This window comes from Lissotriton vulgaris, chromosome 3_1 (assembly GCF_964263255.1).
Source record: "Lissotriton vulgaris chromosome 3_1, aLisVul1.2, whole genome shotgun sequence".
Classification (NCBI taxonomy): Eukaryota; Metazoa; Chordata; class Amphibia; order Caudata; family Salamandridae; genus Lissotriton; species Lissotriton vulgaris.
The window spans coordinates 94,407,842-94,427,490 of NC_141689.1; the positions used below are offsets into that span (position 1 = coordinate 94,407,842).

Consider the following 19,649-nt stretch of genomic DNA (forward strand, 5'->3'; position numbering starts at 1 on the left):
CGCTTAGCGGCCGACAACAGGCGCTAAAGCGGTGATAATCTCATATCGCCCGCCTTGATAATATGCCCCTAGGTTTTTAAAAGCTTCTGAAACACAAGGGGTGAGTCACGGTCTCTCAGAACAGCAGACAAGCCGTTCCAAAGTCTTGGTCCGAGACAAGAGAATGCTCGGCCTCCTTGGATTTCTTAACTCTGGGAATTATGGCCAGCCTCAAATGGCTGAAGCGCAATGGGTGTGCGGGGGAATAACGAGACACCAATGATCTAAGACAGTGTGGTCTGGTATTTGCAAAAACAACAGGTGATGGACCGAATGTGGATCAATGTCACACATTCAACCCAGTCAAAAGATCTGGGTCCTAACAGGGGTATTTAACAGGCATTTGTGCAAACAGCACAATGCCTTACATTGCACACGCCAGTGGAGGGTCTTTAACAGACTGGCTCCAGAGGAAAACTTGGGGGCTGGGGTGAGCAAGAGACTTGCAGCATCATTTTTCAGAGTCTGGAGGCATTTGAGTGGTAATTTTTCCACTCCAGGTACATGAAGTTCCCATAGTCCATCCTAGAATTAACTAGGGTCCGGACCACGGTTTTTGAGCAGAGGTGAGGCGGCAGGAAAGAATCTTCACCATTCAGTCATTTCACCATGCCACAACAAGTGGCTGCTACCTTGTTAATCTGCTACCTCATAATGAGTTTATGATCCAGCCAGACCCCCAAGTTCTTTACAACTGGCTCTGGATTAGGGGCATTACCCATAGTCACAGGCCACAAGTGGGAGCCTCAAGGGGTAGGGGTTTACCCACAAAATAAGACCTACGTCTTGTCTTTGTTTAACTTTAGGGAGTAAACGCATATCCATGCTGAAACTTGGGTGAGACAAGAATGCAAGGCCATTGTATTCTGATTGTCCTTGGATGACAGAGGTACCACAATTTGTGTTTCGACTGCATAAGAAAAGAGTGTCAAACCCCAATTTTCTACTATATCTGCCAATGGTCTGACATATAGGTTAAAATACAGAGGACTCAAAGTAGACCCGTGAGGCGCACCCGAGGCTAAATGATGAGGTGTTGACCCATGTTGGTTAGCGTGCAACTGAAAGATGCGATCATGCAGGAAAGATCTAAGCCAGGATAAAGCAGAGTCCTGTATTCCTATGCCCTCTAATATTTGTGAGTGGGGGAATTATTAATCAGCTGGATATCTAATGCCAGAAAGTCATCTATCAAAGACATAGCAGTATTACAATTTTGTCCTCCAGATGTGTAGTGAGATCTCATACAACGGTGAAATTAGCATATTTAAGAATAACTACTAGAGCAAGCCATTCAATAATGCCAGTACACCAGTCAACAGTACCAGGAGGATGATAGATTAGAACTTCAGATATCGCAATGCTTTTTGATAGAAATATGGAGAAAAGCATCGTCTCACAAAATATTTTACAAATAAAACCCAAACACAGCTGTATCATTTACATAGCCATGAGGAACAGCACCCTCACTTATCTTGCATACAAGTTCACCTTCTCAGACAGGACACCCTCATACTGCAGACTGCTGACTCCAAGAAATGTAAGCACCAGGACCTGGAAGAACATCCTTGTATCCATCAGGACCATCCAATGCTGTTCCACTTCCGGAAAGCGTTTACTCACTTCTTCAAAGAAAACGGCATCTCAATGCGCGAACCATCCACAGCCCAGCTTCCTCTCCTGTTACTCACTGACTTCAAGTGTCTTTGACTATGTACAGTGCCCCACTGCCTTGTATCCAGGTTCATGCTATAGAAAAATGAAATGCAGATATACCAAGATACACACATGCATTTTATGTGACAGCTACAAATACCTGGTAAACTTTGCTAACACTTTGCACCAGGTAGGTGCCACAAAAATGATGCAAACCCAGCACAAAGTGTTGTGTTGGGGAATACTTTCCATGCAAATTATGATTTACCTTGGAAAATAGCCTTTTGTAATGCAAATGAGTGCTATTCACTACTTTGTGCTACTGTCTTCAAGCGGATATACCATGTGTGGCATATAGGCATTTGCATGCATCCATCCACCCAGGTGTTTTGATACAAATCCCCATCTCACTAACATTTTACATAGCAATTGGCACCAAAAAATTGAAACTTTCCAGAGGAATGCAAAACAGTAGAATAACCTTTAAACGTCTCCACGGTTTTACAACTTTTCATGTGTGCTGCGCAATGTGTGCGGCACGTGGCAGACTATCTTAGCAGAATTGGTGCTGTTTTTCTCTCTCCTTTTGATGCAATGCAGCGCAGTAACTGTTGTTGCTGTGTTGTTTTGTGCCAAAAGTTGTAAATTTCCTCCAATATATCTTCAACCCGGAAGGCAGATTCAGTAATTTTTGGTGCCATGCAGCACAGGAAACAGCACCATTTATACAAAGACATGGCACTGTTTTCTTCGATACGTCCGATGTGTAGAGCAATTTGGTTGGTTTACTGATAATTTAATGATACTTGGGACACATGTGATCATTTCTTAACCACTGACATAACATATTGTGGCCTTACAAGACATGAAAATCGATAATGTGTACGGGAGTGAACAGTTTGGTAATTTTGTCATTTTATTTATTATTTGCAGTGACCCCCGAAGAAGGGCATAACAGTCCGAAATGCATTGGGTTATGTGATTTTAATAAACACTGCTTGGAACTGAATTTACGTCTTTATCATGTTCTTGGAAAAGTCCGGTGTGACTCCAGATGAACAGTAGAAACTTGAAAAATTACGTATACATGGAGTGCGTGGTCCCGTTTTTCTAAGATTGGAGCATTTCATTAAAAAATGGATTACTTGGATAAAAGTTGGAATTTAAAAGATCGAATAAGAAATAGCCAAAAGTGGCATGACGCTGTGCATATCTGGGGGCTGGAAACAGTCCCACCTCTTTTGACTGTGTTTCCTTCCCCATGTGCTGGTGCACTCTTTGGCTGCCATTCTCAAATGCTGTCACCCTTGCACCACAGTGCAATTGTGATTTTTTTCCGTCAAGCATAGGTTTTATACTAACTACTGAAAGGGGACCCTTCCACTGCAAAAATTATCCTCTAATACTTGTCCCACTTTGTATGAATGCTGCACATAGCAGCACACATGCAAAGTTGGAAAAGTTGGCAGGGTATGCCCAGACGTGGGTCCCTTGCTCACTTTGCCACTGGAATCAAGCTAGCCAGGCTGAAGACGGCTGGAATGCCAGAAACCGGTCCCAGGATGCTTGTTTCCGATCCAGGGAAGACCTGGCTTGCCAGTTCAGGATGGACTGTTCCCATGAGACACAGGGTCAGACTGATTTGCATTTGGCCATGTCTGAGCTGGGGTGGCAGAGTGAATTAAAGAACGATGATGGATTCAAGCCAGATCTGTAAATGGGGGTGAGTGTCTGAAAAAATGTTAGCGCTCCGTCCATCATCTCCTTGTGTTTGCTTTGTTCGCCTTAAGTTGGCAGGGTATGCTCAGATGTGGGTGTCTTGCTCACATTGCCACTGAATTCAAGCTAGCCTGGCTGATGAGGGGTGTTACACCGAAACTAGTCCTAGGATGCTTGTTTCTGGTACATGGTAGACCAGGCTTGGCAATTTGGGCGAGACTGTTCACATGAGGCACAGAATCAAGACTGATTTGCATATAGCTGGGTCTGAACTGGGGTGGCAAAGTGAGCTAAAGACTGATGATGGATTCAACTCAGATCTGTGACTTGGGGTGAGTGTCTGATTAATTCAGTGCTCCATCCATCATCTCCTTGTGTTTGATATGTTTAGTGAAGCCATGTAACTCACTGAAGTGTCGAAACATGTTTGATGACTGTCTTTAATAGACATTTTGTGTAGCACCCTAATAAATGATGTTATTACCACCCATGAACTCTCCAGTAGCACTTATTAGTCTACTTGTTTTTTAACCAAACATTAATATCCTCATAAGATCCTCGTTCAAAACTGGAGGCAAGACTGCTTAATAATATATAGAATTTCACCAGGTACGTTGTGTTGCCAGTTCAACCCTCTGAGTAGGGCAATCATGTTGCACTGTCTGGTGGTTTAGTAGACTAATGCATCCGCTGTAGGGGTTAAAATCCAAGCGGGTCCACTCAGCCTTTCATCCTTCTCAGGTCGATACAATGAGTACATTTGGTGACAATAAACATCTCTCATTCCGTGCCAAGCTATCCTTGGGTGAACAAGAGCTTTACAAATACGCATGTTATGTTATGTTACGCACTGTGCTTGCGGTCTGCCAGCTTCCCAGCCCTCGCTGTGGTTTCCTGCTACTAAACTGCTGCTTGCCTGGCCTTCGAAGTTTGTAGACTCGCAGTCAGGCAGTCTGACTGTCTGTCAGTTCACACTGACAGGTTTATCCACTCGTAATCACTGATCCAAGCCCACTGAGATAATCTCAAGGCACCGGCCTAGCTCTGGCTGTGCTGTGTGCCATGAGGAGGCAGCTGCAGATGCAGGGTCTCTGGATCTTTCCACATCTGGAACCCCTGTGCAGAGTGCAGAGCTGCTGTGAGTTGTGTATGAGCCCACAAGCACTGCAGCACCAGCTGCAACAAGTGCAGTCTTAGGGGACGTTGACATAGGTACTGGCACTGATGCAACTTGACCTGAACTTCTGTGGGACTAACAGGTCAACCAATGGAGGCAGGGCTAACACTTCAACCAATGGGGAGGACCTATCTTTAGCGTTGGTACAAGAAAAAACGATCATTGCCAGGTTTGGTGGCTTGCCAGGTGCAGCAGACCTCTGGGCTTACATTTGCCTTCCCAACATGGAAACATTTCAATACCTGGGACTTCCAACTTCTTCTGGACCAAGTCTAAGGCCTTTCTCTCTTACATACCTTTGCAAGATAGCTCCCCATGTCACAAAATTATCTCAGAAGCAATGCTTATGTAGGTGACCTAGGAAGCATTTTCCTGGTTTAGCTCCAGACATGCACAACATTACATCTGCTTACAACGGATTTAATTTACAAAGGCAAATATGCATATGTAGACTTCCTCGTGTGTATATTTACTATTTTCCTGGGTGTGATTCTACATTTGTTTGCTATTTACCATTTCCGAGTGTAGATTTATTCCTAAGTGTAGACTTATATGTCTCCACTTGCTGGTGCTGCCTCTTTCAGCAGGTTTTTTTTAATGCAAAGTTACTACTAGTAACTTTTCACATGTTGGGAGAAATCTCCGCTACTGACACGGAGCTCTCCCTATGGGAACGTAGAGGAACAAATATTAAAGTTTATGAATTACAAAAAAAAATATCTTATAATATAAAATGCAAATATAAAAGAATGAAAAATATTTACTTGTAACCCAGAGCTAATAAAATACCATGTTACAGCACAGTAACTCATCGTATTAAATGTGTATTACAACTAATAGAAATCTAGTTAATTAAATCATAAATACATTTTTCTAAATATTAATTCAAAGAATATTTAACCCTCAAACTAACTTTATTATTTTATTTATTATGTATTACATTTTGTTTTGTTTTGACTTAATTCTCGTTTGCAAGGAAGGGGAGGAATCTATTTATAAGCCACGACCTCCTTTATGTTTGCACTGATGCCCAATCTGCACGCTTCCTCGGAGGTTATAAGTAAGCCTTTTCGTGAGCTAAACTGTATTAAAAGCGCATTCCCTGTGGTTGAATATATTTAATAACATGCGTTATGTTTTCTTGTATGCTCTTTTTTCCTGCCACCGCAACTTGCACTAACCGTTGCCTCTGTTGGTGCAGCTATAACAGTACTATACAACTACTAATCTTAACACTGCTACAAGTGTGTCAATTCAGTCTGTTGGAAGCCCCCAAAGCTATAAGAATGGTTTGGGCTGTGGGTATTAGTTGTTTTTAATGTATATTGAGTTAATAAAACAGTTGTTGTTCTGCTAAACTCTAAATCGTACAAACAGCCTCTCCACGTGGTAGCTGTCACAAGTGCTGGTGTTAACAATTAAGTGTGGGTGCCGAGCACCAGAGGCCACTGGGACAAATTAAGCATTGCACTCACAGCATCAAATTTATACCAACCTGCTGATATCAACTCAACACATGGAAGATTCACACTTTTCTCCTTTTTCATCTGAATGAGGTCATAATTACGAGTGGTAGAATTTCACCCGGAGCAATAACTAAGGCTTACAATCTGCCACCCATAATTCCAAGTATTTCTGGACCTGAAATGATCTGGTCCTTAAATTCGAGACCCACTAGTCTGGACTCACAGACAACAGACCCTGTTAGAAGCTGCAGAGGCCACAGGAGCAGCAGGAGCACATCTGGGTCCCACACAACCTCTGCAGAATGAATCATGGGGGGAGCCTAAAAGACTTCCCTGGACAGACTCAAGCCTGCCCTGACCCACCATCCCCACATCAAATGGTATCCCCTAAACCCGTTCTTCAGAGTAATTTTGGTAATTCCATGTTACTCTGCCATGCAGAATTACTGATACTAGCGAGATTATGCCTACTCGCGTAGTTAAGACTAATTTTGGGGGGAAATTCCTACTGCAAGAGCACATTTAACAAGCATGACTGGCTGCTCACCGCTGTTTGTGTTCTGTTGCATTTGGTGTTATTTTCTTTGTGCAAAATGCATCCTCAGGTCCAGTTTGGATGCGACTGTGCATTTTGTGCTATGAAAATAGTGCTAAATGCTGGGAGTAAATTGGGGGGAAATCCTACAGCACTTGCGCATGTAGCAAGCGAGAGTGGCTGCTTGTGCTCCCTATTCATGGTCTGTGGCATTTAGCGCTATTTCTTAGTGCAACATGCATCCTCAGATCCCTTTTGGATATGAGGGGGCATCTTTGTGCTGAGAAAAAGTGCAAAATGTGGAATTACTCTTCTCCCATAGTTCTGCGTAATGGCGCAGAATTTTGGGGTAATTACGCATGATTATACTACACGGAATTATGGGTGTAACACACACCCACGAAGAATATGATGTCAAAATCACACAGATTATCAGAGGGGACCTGGGACCCAAGGCTGTCAACACCATGCCTTGTACCACGGCAGCTGTGGCACTATCCAGCCTTGGACATGGACCTTAGAGTCAGGTGTAGGATGCAAGTGGCTAATCCCCTACTTGCCAATCAATGGTACAATAGTCCTAGTCCTGGCTTTGCCAAGTGATTAAAGTGAGTGATCCTGGCCGAGCCAGTCCATGCTCTTCTGTATCGGTTGCTCTATCTGGCTAATTTGCTAGTGCCTAGAAAGCAGCTAAACAGAAGTATTAAGCACTGGACAAAAAGTGGATATTTACAGTCCTGTGCTATCCGCTGCAGCGCGATGGATGAGGTATCCTTCCACCAGCTAAGGTGCTACACTTTATTTTTGCAAAGTAGGCCCTTAAATATGCAACTTACTTCGACTCAATGTATAGTGTTCTTAATGCAGATCCTGGAACACCGGGCTGGGTTTTACTCTTTGAGGGTGGTAGAGTCCACCCTGCTACTGCGCCCTGCAGTGGTTCACGCGACCAGGTAACCACGGCCCCTCAAACCAACCGCAATCCGTGGAGAAAAGGAGTGACAATACAACTATCTAAAAGCAATCGATGGCCAGGCCCCATCTTACATAAAGGAGCACCTTGAGGCATGTGTGCCTGGCCGCACACTACAGTCATCCCAGGCCTGTCGACTCTCCTGCCCTCGGTATAAGATTGCATCCAAAGGAGGTAGAGCCTTCTCCATCTTAGCCCCCCAGCTCTGGAACCAGTTACCCGAGCTTCTCCGAAAGGAGGCTTCCCTGCTTCAGTTCAGGAAACAGCTCAAAACTATCCTGTTCAGGGAATCACTAAACACAGCTTAACCTCACGCTCGACCCTAGTGTCGTCTTGCAACCTAAACCTACTCCTTCCTTAGGGCTAAGAGACCCGACGGTGATTTAGCGCTTTACAAATATCAATTAACATAACATAACATAACTATACTGTGCTGGCCATGATGTTACTTAAAAACAACCCAAAATGATTAATTCAAATAAAGTACTCACCAGTGAAGAATGCCAGAAAATAAAGACAGGCGTGGAGGAGCGGCCTGCACCGCTCCCCTCCAGCGGGACCAGGCATGGTGCCCGCCACCCTTCTCCTATGGTTTCAGTCACCGCATCACCCTGTGAGCAGAGGGCGCCTGCTGCCGGGGCCTCTGTACTTCCTGCCAATCTTCACTGGTGAATGTGCGTGTGTTTTTAGGTTACCGTCGGGGTGTGGTTGGGTGTGGGGGTGGGCTTGTTACGCGCTGATGTGATTTCCTCTCCACCACAGGCAGAAAGGTGAAGTCGCTGTTAGAGAAAGAGGGGGCTCGGGCGGGCACACACCGGTGGCCGATGCACACAACTATTTCCACTTCTTAGTTCAACCTCAAGCTTCAAGGTTTTATTAGAGATTTAAATCTTACAATGAGATCTACAATATACAAAATTACATTGATTATTAATACTTTAAAAAAGAACTACAACATTTTACAACACATTCATTCATTAACTGAGAGATTTATCATCTCCTTTGCAGCTTTTGCTTTTGTTATAGCATATTTTTTTGAAAAGTGGTTTAAAAATCTTTGGGGCATATTAGCAAGGGCTGGCGATATTATCACCGCTTTAGCGTCAGTTTTTTGGCGAAAAGCGTCGATACTTATATCGCAATATCATCAAGGACACGCTAGCGCGTGTTTCCTTGATGTAGAGCCTGTTTTTTCAAAGCCTCGCCTTGCATCGCTAATGAGATGGAAAGAAGGCGTGGCTGTGAAAACAACAAATGTTAATATCGTGATGGCAGCTTCACGATATTAACAAGGAGGTGCAGCGATAAAAAAACAAAAAATCGAGCTACCTCAGCCTTAAATCAGGAATTTAACATCTGCTAAATTCCTGAGTAAGCCATACTTTTAATGAAGATGAATTATGCTGATACGACCACAGGGTCGTATCAGCAATGTTATAGCTGTTTTCAAAGGAACATCGCTGGAAAACCAGCGATGTTCCATTGAAAACACCGCTATCGCTAAAATATTATTGCCATAGCGCTATGCGTTGTAAATATAGCGCTATCATGGCGATAATATTCAGCGATAGCCGGCGATAATATTTCTATTGCTATGTACGGCCAGCGATAATTATCGATGGCCGTTGATAATATGCCCCTTTGTTAATAAACTATTAAAGCATGACAAACAAATATAGGGGCATATTATCAAGAAACGGCGGAAAAATTAGCACCACTTTAGCGGCAGGAAACTGCCGCTAAAGCGGCAATAATGGGATTGATAATATGCCCTTGTGAATTCCCATCGAAGCCCATGTTCTGGTGTGAACATGGGCTTCTATTGGAATTCATAAGGGAATATTATCAAGCCCATTATCGCTGCTTTAGTGTCAGTTTCCTGCCGCTAAAGCTGCGATAATCTTAAAAGCCGTTCTTGATAATATGCACCATGATATGCTCAATGGTCTGTGCATTATTATAACATAAGGTGAAAATTCTCTTCTCACAAACTACATTCTGCCATGTGTCTATCACAGTTTTTAACTGTAAACATTTCAGCCTACAGAGCATTATACACGCTCGCACCCTATGTTCCTGTTCAAATGCACGTAAGGGGGCGCTATCTGACGTGATGGAATAATACAATGGAAAAGGTTTTTTTTTGTTCAGCCTACACAAACAACTGCACACTTCATGACCTCAGATTCATTCTTTGTGACTGGCGTTCGCGCGTCTGTTTACTCACATGCAATAGTGCCTACCCCTGATGATATATGAAGTGGCAGGAACACTTGTCCAAGGAGTGGGTGTGGAGTGGGTGTTGCAAGACAGAAACGACCTGCAAAGACTCTGCACATCCACCTTTTCCAACCAGTTAGAAATGTGCTGCAGTTAGGGGAAACTAGCGCCAAGAAGGTGGGGATTTTCTTCATAGAGCAAGAGGAGAAAAAACAAAAGTTAACAAAAGCAGTTGCACACGTCACACATGTAATCGTAATCGATGTACAATTACGCATGCAAAATGCCTTTGCATTTGCATAAATGACAATTTTCTAAATCTTTGCTAGTGTTCTCCCGGCCACCACTGAAAATGCCCAAATTTCGTAAATATGTACGGCAATTAATTTGCAAATTTCCTTGTGAATTCTGCCCCAAATCGTCCGGTATCCTCATAGTCTACCGATCACAAGGCGTCCACTTTAGCACAGTCCATGACCTATGTGCTGCTCTAAGAAAAAGTCGGGAATAATGTCTGGAAATGAGGGTGCATATTATCAAGGGATTTATCTCCGCTTTTTTGGCTTTAAAAGCCAAGAAAGGGGAGATAAAATTATCTCCCTATTAGCAACAGGCTGCTAGCACGCGAATTCGCATGTTAGCACCCTTTTCCTCTAAGCTTCCCCTTGCATCTCTAATGAGATGCAAAGGGGGCGTTCCAGAGAAAAATAATAGGAGAAATGTTGTTAAGCGACATTTCTCCTATTATCAAGGATTTCGCTAACCTGTTAGTGATAAAAAAAAGCAGCGCTAACCGCAGTTAGCACTGCTTTTTTTACACCTGGTATTTTCCTGACTTAGCCATGATATCCTATGGAAGGTGGATATCATGGCTAAATTTGTGACCCCCTATTATCAAGCTAACTCCAAGCTTCGAGAGATTATCGTTGGCTTTCCAGAGATAATCTCTCAATTGGCAGTTAGCGCGAGGATTTTTATCACTACTGAGATAAACCTTGCTAATAGCAAGTTATCTCTGCGATAATTTCCGGCGATGCTTAGCGTTAAAAAATTCGTTGCTAAGCATCGTTAGCGGTAAATATCACTAAACGTTGGTAATATGCCCCCAGGTTCCATCAAGTTTAAGAATCTAATCAAGTTTCATGATAACCACAATGAAATGAATACAAAATGCAAATGACTTTAGAGATATTTGTACAATAGAGCTAGAAACAGTAGTTTGTAAAAGGAAAGTCCCAAAATGGAAACCTTCAGCTTTAATGAATTTGAGCTCCTTGGTCACCTGCAGATCGCAGTGCCTCGTCACAGCGGGTTAATTAGTCGTAGACAGGCATTTACAACCAAACTGACCATTTGTTGTACCTGCCTGGAATTCAGGAAGGCATTCCTGCCAGGCGCAAGCGCATTTACGAGGGCAGAGAGCTCCACCTGGGTGTATACATAAATATCCACAGTTGTAAATCCCACCCAAGGAAAGGGAAGAAGGCATGCTGTGCATTGCATGGTTTGTCTTGAAATCTGAGAAAAGTTCTTGCTGATGGAGATGGGATCTCTGACCATACTTTATCATGTTTGTGAATTAGAGCCCGCGTTTCCCGTTCAATCATGGCGCCATGTTCTATTGACTGTATTGAGATTGAAGAAGTGAATTAGACAAAAGGTACATCAAAGCAATAAAACAATCACTTTGTCCTCTTAAAGCCATCCTGTGGTTTTACTGGAGAAAAGAAAGAGACTTTTCCTGTTAGTAAGCAAGAGCCTCATGGGAAATTAATTACATATGCATATGCTGATGTATCACAGGTCACAATTCTAATTGACAGGCTTTCTCGAGATCTCATGTTGGTCGCTGACATGTCTTACTGCCTGGTCCACAAAAGGTCCACAGACATCTAGGCCTTCAGGATGCCCACCTGTCAAGCAAAATCATCTCTTTAAAGTCATTTATGTAATTTTGTTATATGCGGCTGTCCTGCAAATCTGCCGTCTTGGTCATACACCAGGCAGTCCTGTCCCGTAAACTCACAATTTTTCTTTTTAGGAACTCTTACATAGCTCAATATACATTTTCTATTTTATTCCAAACATAGACATTTCCCCAAATGCTGAAATAGTTTCCACTAAAGAAACCAATGGATTTCTGCTAGGGTTTAAGATTCACAAGACAAAACGAACTTGGTAGTAGATCATTATGAATAGAGTACTGGCCCTTCTCATGGTCCAGGGGTGGTGGTGTGCAGCATGGAAGATTTGTCTAGTCAGCCTTGTCGCCATAAGGCTGGCTAGACAAGGCATCTATGCTCATCATCACAGACTTATAATGGTTGCATTTGACACTTCCACTCACCATCACAGATTTCTTTACTGAGTATATTTGTATATAAACCATTCTTCATGCAGACAATCAAGGCCTGCCTTAGATCTTGGGGGACGGGTTACCCCGTTGCAATGGTGACGTCCTTTGAAATATAATTATTGTAGGGAATAATGGGATTTGTATTTCGGTGGACGGGATATCCTTCACCGTGGTGATGGAGTCACCCAACCGCCAAGATCTGAACCAGGCCCCTATTCTTGCACGTGAGGATGGCTGGTCCATGGTCTAGTGAAAGTTGAATCAAACCGTACAAGATCTTTCAATTCTTTATTCTCTCAGTCGAGCCTGTCATCGCTATTATCTATCATCTGTCAATTTTGGATATACACAAGTTATAGCACTCAAGTTAAAGTTTGTATATGTTTCCAGCTGACGTCTCAGCGTTATGGCTGATGTAATATAAAAACACAGGACCACTTCATGAGCAAGCAGGGGTTCCATATTACATGTGCAAATGACACATATGTGTGCGGCCGATGGAGCCTGTAAACCGGCCGTATCAAAGGGTTGGCCTTAGTCTGCACCGCAGGAGGGACACAAAAGACACCTAAATATGTCCAAAATGGGCCACCCTGAAGCGTGGGAGGAGTTGGTTGGACCTGAACAGACTAAGAAAAGGGTCTTATACAGAGAATGGAGATGGGCTTATATGTGGCAGTCCCCGAGCCATCTTTGTCTGTGCTACTTGCATTGTGCTCAAATAGTAGCAACCCCCTCCTTTTAATTTAGAAGACCGGAAAGGTCCCAGTAGGGTGTGTGGCCAAATAAAGATGAATTAAAAGATCTGAGAGCTTTCTGTTTATTTAAACTTGGTCTGAAGGGACTGATGTGGGTTAGGGGCTAGCTTGAGGTATAGCGTGGCTTGTTGGCAATGTTTTGCTTCTAATGCTACCCTGGGGTGGCTCAGATCGAATATAGCACCTAACATCACATGCGTTTACAACGCATGCGATTACAACGCAGTCGTTACAAAGACCGCGTTGGTACAGGGCAGTACATTCCAACGCAAGTCGTTACATCGACTTGCTGTAGGGTGCGCACTGGATTTAGGAATAGTATAATTTACTATTCCAACTCTAGTGTGTGTACCAGTAGGGAAGGTGTTGAATGGTAAATTATACTATTCATTAGGTTAGCGCGCCCCCTACAGCAAGCCGATGTAACAACTTGCATTGTAATGTACTTCGATGTAAGAATGTGGTTATTCTAACAACTGCATTGTAATCGCATACGTTTTAACGCATGCAATGTAATCGCTGTTGCCCCTCACATCATAGTTTCTTCATTTGTGTGCTGGGCTCTGATCCAGCTTGAACCTGGTGGCTCTGCCTGGTTACTTGCATCAGCTAAACTTGAAATGACAGCCTGTCCTGCTATTGCAGGATCTGAGAGGCAGCTAGGAGGGTGACACGTTCCTGTTTACAAGTTTTCCTGCTCAAAAACAATAATTCCTACAATGCAGACACCCTTGCACCATAGTGCAAGGGCGCCTGCGTTGGTGCTAAGCTGCCGAAACGGCACCAGCACAGTGAGAAATGACAGTATCATAAATACAATACATTCCTGCCCTTCCCTTTTGACTCAGAGAAGTGCAGCAACATTATTTACTACGCTACCCTGCATCAAAAACTTGCAAATGAGGCCCTTTGTTTTTTGCACAGTGCCAGCAAAACAGCTGCTTCAAGGAATTCAAGTCATTTTAAATGCACCATTGTTGTTTATATTGGAGAATCCTTAAAGTGCTTTGTACCAAACAACTTTACAATGTTATATTATTTATTAATTTATTTATTCATGGTATTTCAATAACATGAGTCCATCAAATACAATAGTGCCGTGTCCCTTCCGGCCTGGGCCATTTTTGTTTATCCATAAATAGTTATGGTTCAAAAACGTTGTGATGTTCAACCCCCTGTCAAGCTGACATTCCTGATGGGTTGACTGCAAGTAGATATTTAAGGTGTACAGGGAACTTCATAGAAACATTGCTCAACCCTAGAAGTGGCAGGTCTCTTCTTGAACGTGACTGCAGCATGCACTATGCATTACCCCTGCCATGCTGCCTATGACAGTACCAACATAGCACCTAACTATTGCACTCCTACAGGTGTGACAATTCAGACTATTTTATGCCACACAAAGCTATATTAATTGAAAGGCTGGTACTATTTATTTTCAATGACATTTCGCTTAATAAAGTCAGGTTTTGTGCTCATCTCAAAATAAACCAGACAGCACCACCATGTGTACTTGTGACTTCCACTGATCAACAAGTCCCTTTTTACAGCCAGCATTAGAGAACGCCTGGAGATTATAAGGCCTTATATACAACAGCTTCTTGAACTTTCCTTCTCCGATGGTGTGGTTCCAAAATTATTGAAGCAGGCAGTCATCCTCCCCCTTAAGAAAAAGCCTGGAGCTGACTCGAGTCAGCTGGAGAACCTGCTCTATTTCACTTCTGTCCTATTTTTTTTTAAATAGCAGAAAAGGTGGTGAATACACAATTAGTTGCACATATTAACCAGCAAAATCTTCTTCACCCCACACAATCATGGTTTAGTCACATACTCTACGGACTCAGCACTGCTCCTTGCTACTAAGACAATAAGCAGACATGTGGATGAAGGTCAGATCATTGCCCTTGGTCCTATTGGACCTCAGTGCTGGCTTTGATACGGTATCCCACAAACTGCTCCTACAATGTCTCAGATTGTAACGCTTAAATGGATGGCTTCCTTTCAGCAGGATCGGAGCTTCCAGGTGGGACAACGTCCACATATTTCCTAAAGTATAGCTCTGTCCCAAGGGGTCCCTCAAGACTCCATTTTGAGCCCAACTCTTTTTAGGTCGAGCCTAGAGCAGGGCAAGCGCTGCTTGCTTGACTTTTAGTAAGGGGGTTTTCAAAGTGCTACCAGAGGCTTTTCCTGGCGTCAAACTTGCGTGTAGGTGCACGTGCACAGCCGCCATGTGGGTTTCTATCAAGGCTCATTAAGCCTTGTGCCTCTCTCCCGGTACAATTCCTCCTCCTCCCCCACCACAGATCGCATCACTCTGCTGGCCTCCACTCCCCGGCAGCACCCCACCCGCCTCTCTATACTGCACCACTCGTGTGCTTTTTTTTTCTTTCAGCACCGGTTTGTATTTGAATTTGAATTTGAATTTAAAAATGCTTATATAGCGCTCTTCTACCACGCGGTTTCTTGGCGCTTTTAGACTGCGAGGGGTGACAGGAGCACAGAGGGATCAAACCTTGTAGGCTTGGGAAAAGAGCAGAGTTTTAAGGCCCTTCCGAAACTTAGTGTAGGAGGATGTCATCCGGAGTTCTATCGGGAGGGTGTTCCAGAACGCAGGAGCGAGAACTGCAAATTTGGTTCCTCCGGCCTTTTTCTTTCGGAAATGGGGGGTGGTTAGCAGGGCCTGGTTGGTAGATCGAAGCTCTCTGCCAGGTATATAGGGTTTGATGGCGGAGCAGATAAACTCCGGAGCGGTGCCCATTTTGGCCTGGAAGGTGGTGCAGCCAAGTTTAAACAAGGCTCGCTCTTTTACCGGCAGCCAGTGCAGTGCCTGCATTAAGGGGGTAACTCGATGGAATTTAGGCAGGCCGTGGATCAGGCGAGCTCCCTGATTCTGCACTAGCTGCAGACGGTGAATGGCGTAGGCTGGAGTGCCATTGTAAATGATGTTTCCGTAATCGAGGCGCGAGAGCACCATGGCCATCACTATGATTTTTAATGCAGGCAGAGAGAAGAAGCGAGAAATCTTCCTGATAGTTCTCAGGGAAAAAAAACAAGAGGAAACAACCGAGGTGATCTGAGAGTGAACAGAGAGTGAAGAGTGGAGGAGTATACCAAGGGTTTTGACCTTGGGGACTGGGAGCGGGGGGGCACCAAGTGAGGAGGGCCAGTGAGAAGGGGACCAAGGACTGCAACCACCTCCGGTCAAGACTAACTCAGTCTTGTCTGGATTGAGTTTGAGGTGGTTGCAGTTCATCCAGTCTTGGATGAACAGCATGACCCTTTTTGCCCCTCAAAGCAGAGACTCATCTACTGAGAGCAGCAGGTAACAAGACTACCGATTACAAATGACAGTCACTCATTGCCCGAGCTGTGAACTCCCGCTACTGGTCTTTTAAACATCCAGTTTTTTACCTTAAAGCTACAAACTGTGCTATAAATGCCCGCTTCCTTTCAAAAGGGCCCCAACTGTGGTTTTTGCTTTGCTTCCCCCTCCTCACTTCCATGTAGCTCTCACTTGTAAAAGCTGAGCTTGTGGTTGTCCACAGAAAGCTGTTGAGTGTTCTAACTAGATTATCTCCCCCGTCGGTTTGGTCTCCCCCTACGTCAGAGGGGAGCTTACAAATACAGCTATAAGCTAACTAGACGCTCTCCCCCGTCGGTTTGGTCTCCCCCTACAGGGCTTATGCGAAGGGGGAGATCATCCCGATGGGGAGTTTAAAATGATGGAACACCGGCATACAATTGTTTGAAATCCCAGTGACCTTTTTATGAAGGTGCAGTATAATCCATTCAGAAATATTTTTAATTTGTGTTTTCTTCCTCCAAACCTAGCCCCTTTTGCTCTAATTTATCATAACTTTCCGGATCTTTCAGTCTCCATTTTCTCAGGTGCAAATGTCCCCTCCCTGCTCTTTCACGTATTTCCACAGTAATCTCCCTCATCACTTTGGTGCACTTTTATTCAGTCCTATGCTCAGTGTCTTTTGTCAGCTCAGTTTCAGTGTACATACTTTCTCGCTAAGCCATTCCAGACGCTGCTTCGGTATCATTACGAAGTGCTATATCATGGTCCCCCATCTGCTCTTTATTTGAAGACGTTGTTCGCTTTTATTTCATGTCACTCTTCTGCTTGCTCTCTTACTTTCACATCCAAAGTATTTCCTTCAGTGCCAGGGACTAGTATGGTCATGTGTGCTATGTGGAACAATACTTTTGCTTTCAGCCAATGTTATTTTTAAGTTGTGGACGACCTGCAACCCCCCCCGCCAGTCCATCCAAAAACGTTCTATGAAAACATTAATGGTTACAAAATGGGCACTAACAGTAAACAAGCATTGGCATAGCAAATAGGTCTCACTTTTGGGACTTTACAAGTATTTAGTTATGCAGCAAAATATCCTTGGTGCAAACACTTCAACTGTTGCATGGCTAAAAACTTATAAGGTCCCAAAGGTGAGACTTATTGGCTATGCCAATGCTTGTTAACCTTTATATTGCACCCCTGGCAGACATTAACGTCAGGGAGTCACAACTGTGTCATATCTCGGAGTTTCTGATTTTTAGGAAGCAGCTAAAAACGCTCCTGTTCAGCATGATTTACTAACTCCCTGCTCCCTCATTTGCTCTTCTCCGCGCCAAGACACTCCAGAGTAACAGAGCGCGCTACAAAAACCATTATAACATAACACTCACCACTCCACTCCACTCACCCACACAGCGCTTACTGCGCATGTGTGGGTGAGTGGACGCCTACTAAAGGCGAGTCCCTCGGCGTTCCCAGCTGACAAGGTAGCGAGCGCTGTGCTGCAGAGGCGCGCTGCGTGTTTTTACCGCGTTTTTAAAACATTCTTCTAGCTGTAAACTGGTTGGTGTGCGCGCAGTCTGTTGGGTAGCTTAAAACTTGCCCTCTTACACGCACCGTAAATTGTGCCCCCCACCGCCGCTTGGCGGGCTTGGTTCCCGGGGTGGGCGCCATATTTGTGTGGGGCTGAGTAGCTTCATTTCGCCAGCGCTTACTGCGCATGTGTGGGTGAGTGGACGCCTACTAAAGGCGAGTCCCTCGGCGTTCCCAGCTGACAAGGTAGCGAGCGCTGTGCTGCAGAGGCGCGCTGCGTGTTTTTACCGCGTTTTTAAAACATTCTTCTAGCTGTAAACTGGTTGGTGTGCGCGCAGTCTGTTGGGTAGCTTAAAACTTGCCCTCTTACACGCACCGTAAATTGTGCCCCCCACCGCCGCTTGGCGGGCTTGGTTCCCGGGGTGGGCGCCATATTTGTGTGGGGCTGAGTAGCTTCATTTCGCCAGCGCTTACTGCGCATGTGTGGGTGAGTGGACGCCTACTAAATGCTCCTCCCTTCCGTAGCGGGATCGCGGAGCGGGCGCGTCCTCGCGTGGCCGGAGTCGTGCCAGAGTCCTGCCCGTCTGCGCCCGTCCGCGACAGGACGCGCTGGACGTGGCTGGACTCTGGCCCCCCTCCTGGTCGTACTATTTTTCATCATGCGGTGCTACACCAGAGATAGTCTGGTTGCCATTGAGAGGTCTCGGACGACCTGCACAACACCTAGGGTGGACCCCCTATGCGGCCCGTTTTCGTGTGGATGCGGATGCTTTTCGTTGTCCGCCCCCGTAAGCAGGAGCTGCAGGGACGCCCCGGGTGCGCCCCTACGCCCGTTGCCTGGTATTTGTATTTGGAATCTTAATGCTAGGTCGCTTGTCAAGCATCACCTCGACATTAACGATCTGCTAGGCGGGGAGTTGCCTGACCTATTTTGTGTAACAGAGACCTGGCTGCAGGATGCTGACACGGCCATTGTCAATCTGGCCTTCCCGCCGGAATACTCGGTATTCACCTTGAATCGGACCTCAAGAGGCGGTGGAATAGCTCTTGCTGTCAAATCCTGTTATTCCTGTACATGGCATGGGCAAAAAATCCCGGGGTGCGAAAGCGCCCTGTTTAAGGTCGCTATTACATCTAACTTCACCCTGTCGGGACTAGTGATCTATCGGCCCCCGGGGAGTGAAGTGGCCTTTAGAGCAGCGCTACCTGACGCTATTAGCAATCTGGCTACGGGGTGCTCCAATTTTACCATCATTGGAGACTTAAATCTGCCCTTTGACAACTCGAGCAGTCCCTCAGTATCCAGTTTCCTGGCAGACCTTGAGGCGTTACAGTTGAATCAGTTGGTGACGCAGCCTACACACTCAGGGAGTCACACCCTTGATCCGTTTTTCACCAACCTTACGGAAGCCTGCGTCACCAGCTACACACCCCTGGCATGGACTGATCATTATTTGATACAGTTCCACTGCCCTATTGTGGCTAGTCTATCTAAGCCAGTGGTGTGTTCTGTTCCAAGACGACGCTGGAACAAACTCAAGCTGGATGAGTTCTTCCACCTCTTATCGGCTGACCCGTTTGACGTCTCGGGCCCGCCTGATCAGGTATATGACAGGTTTAGCGACTGGGTCTCTAGGGCCTTGGACACCCTTATTCCCTTGGTAACCTGCAAAACTAGAACTGGCAAGGCCAGCCCCTGGTACGACGACTCACTGCGGGCTCTGAAGGTCTCTTGTAAGCACGCAGAGCGGGCATGGCGCAAAGCCTACTCCAGCTCAAAGAAAGCTCTATATCTGTCAACGGTGAAGGTGTACCATCGGGCGGTATGTAGAACTCGTGCCGCTTTTTACGCGACACAATTCAGGAATAGCTCGAACCCGGCAAAGGCTATCTTCAAGGTACTGAAAGACCTCACT

The 19,649-nt window shown here is 45.0% G+C and overlaps 1 protein-coding gene across 1 annotated transcript in view; it reads right to left on the reverse strand.

Annotated features, from left to right (window-relative positions):
• LOC147726019 (HEPACAM family member 2-like) overlaps window positions 1-8,267 on the reverse strand; it is a 175,598-nt gene extending 167,331 nt beyond the window's left edge. The window contains exon 1 of the mRNA XM_086962853.1: window positions 8,057-8,267. Within this exon, the coding sequence (XP_086818979.1) occupies window positions 8,057-8,132 (76 nt within the window). The 5' untranslated portion in view covers window positions 8,133-8,267. The remainder of the gene's footprint in view (window positions 1-8,056) is intronic.
• Between the last annotated feature and the right edge of the window lie 11,382 nt (window positions 8,268-19,649).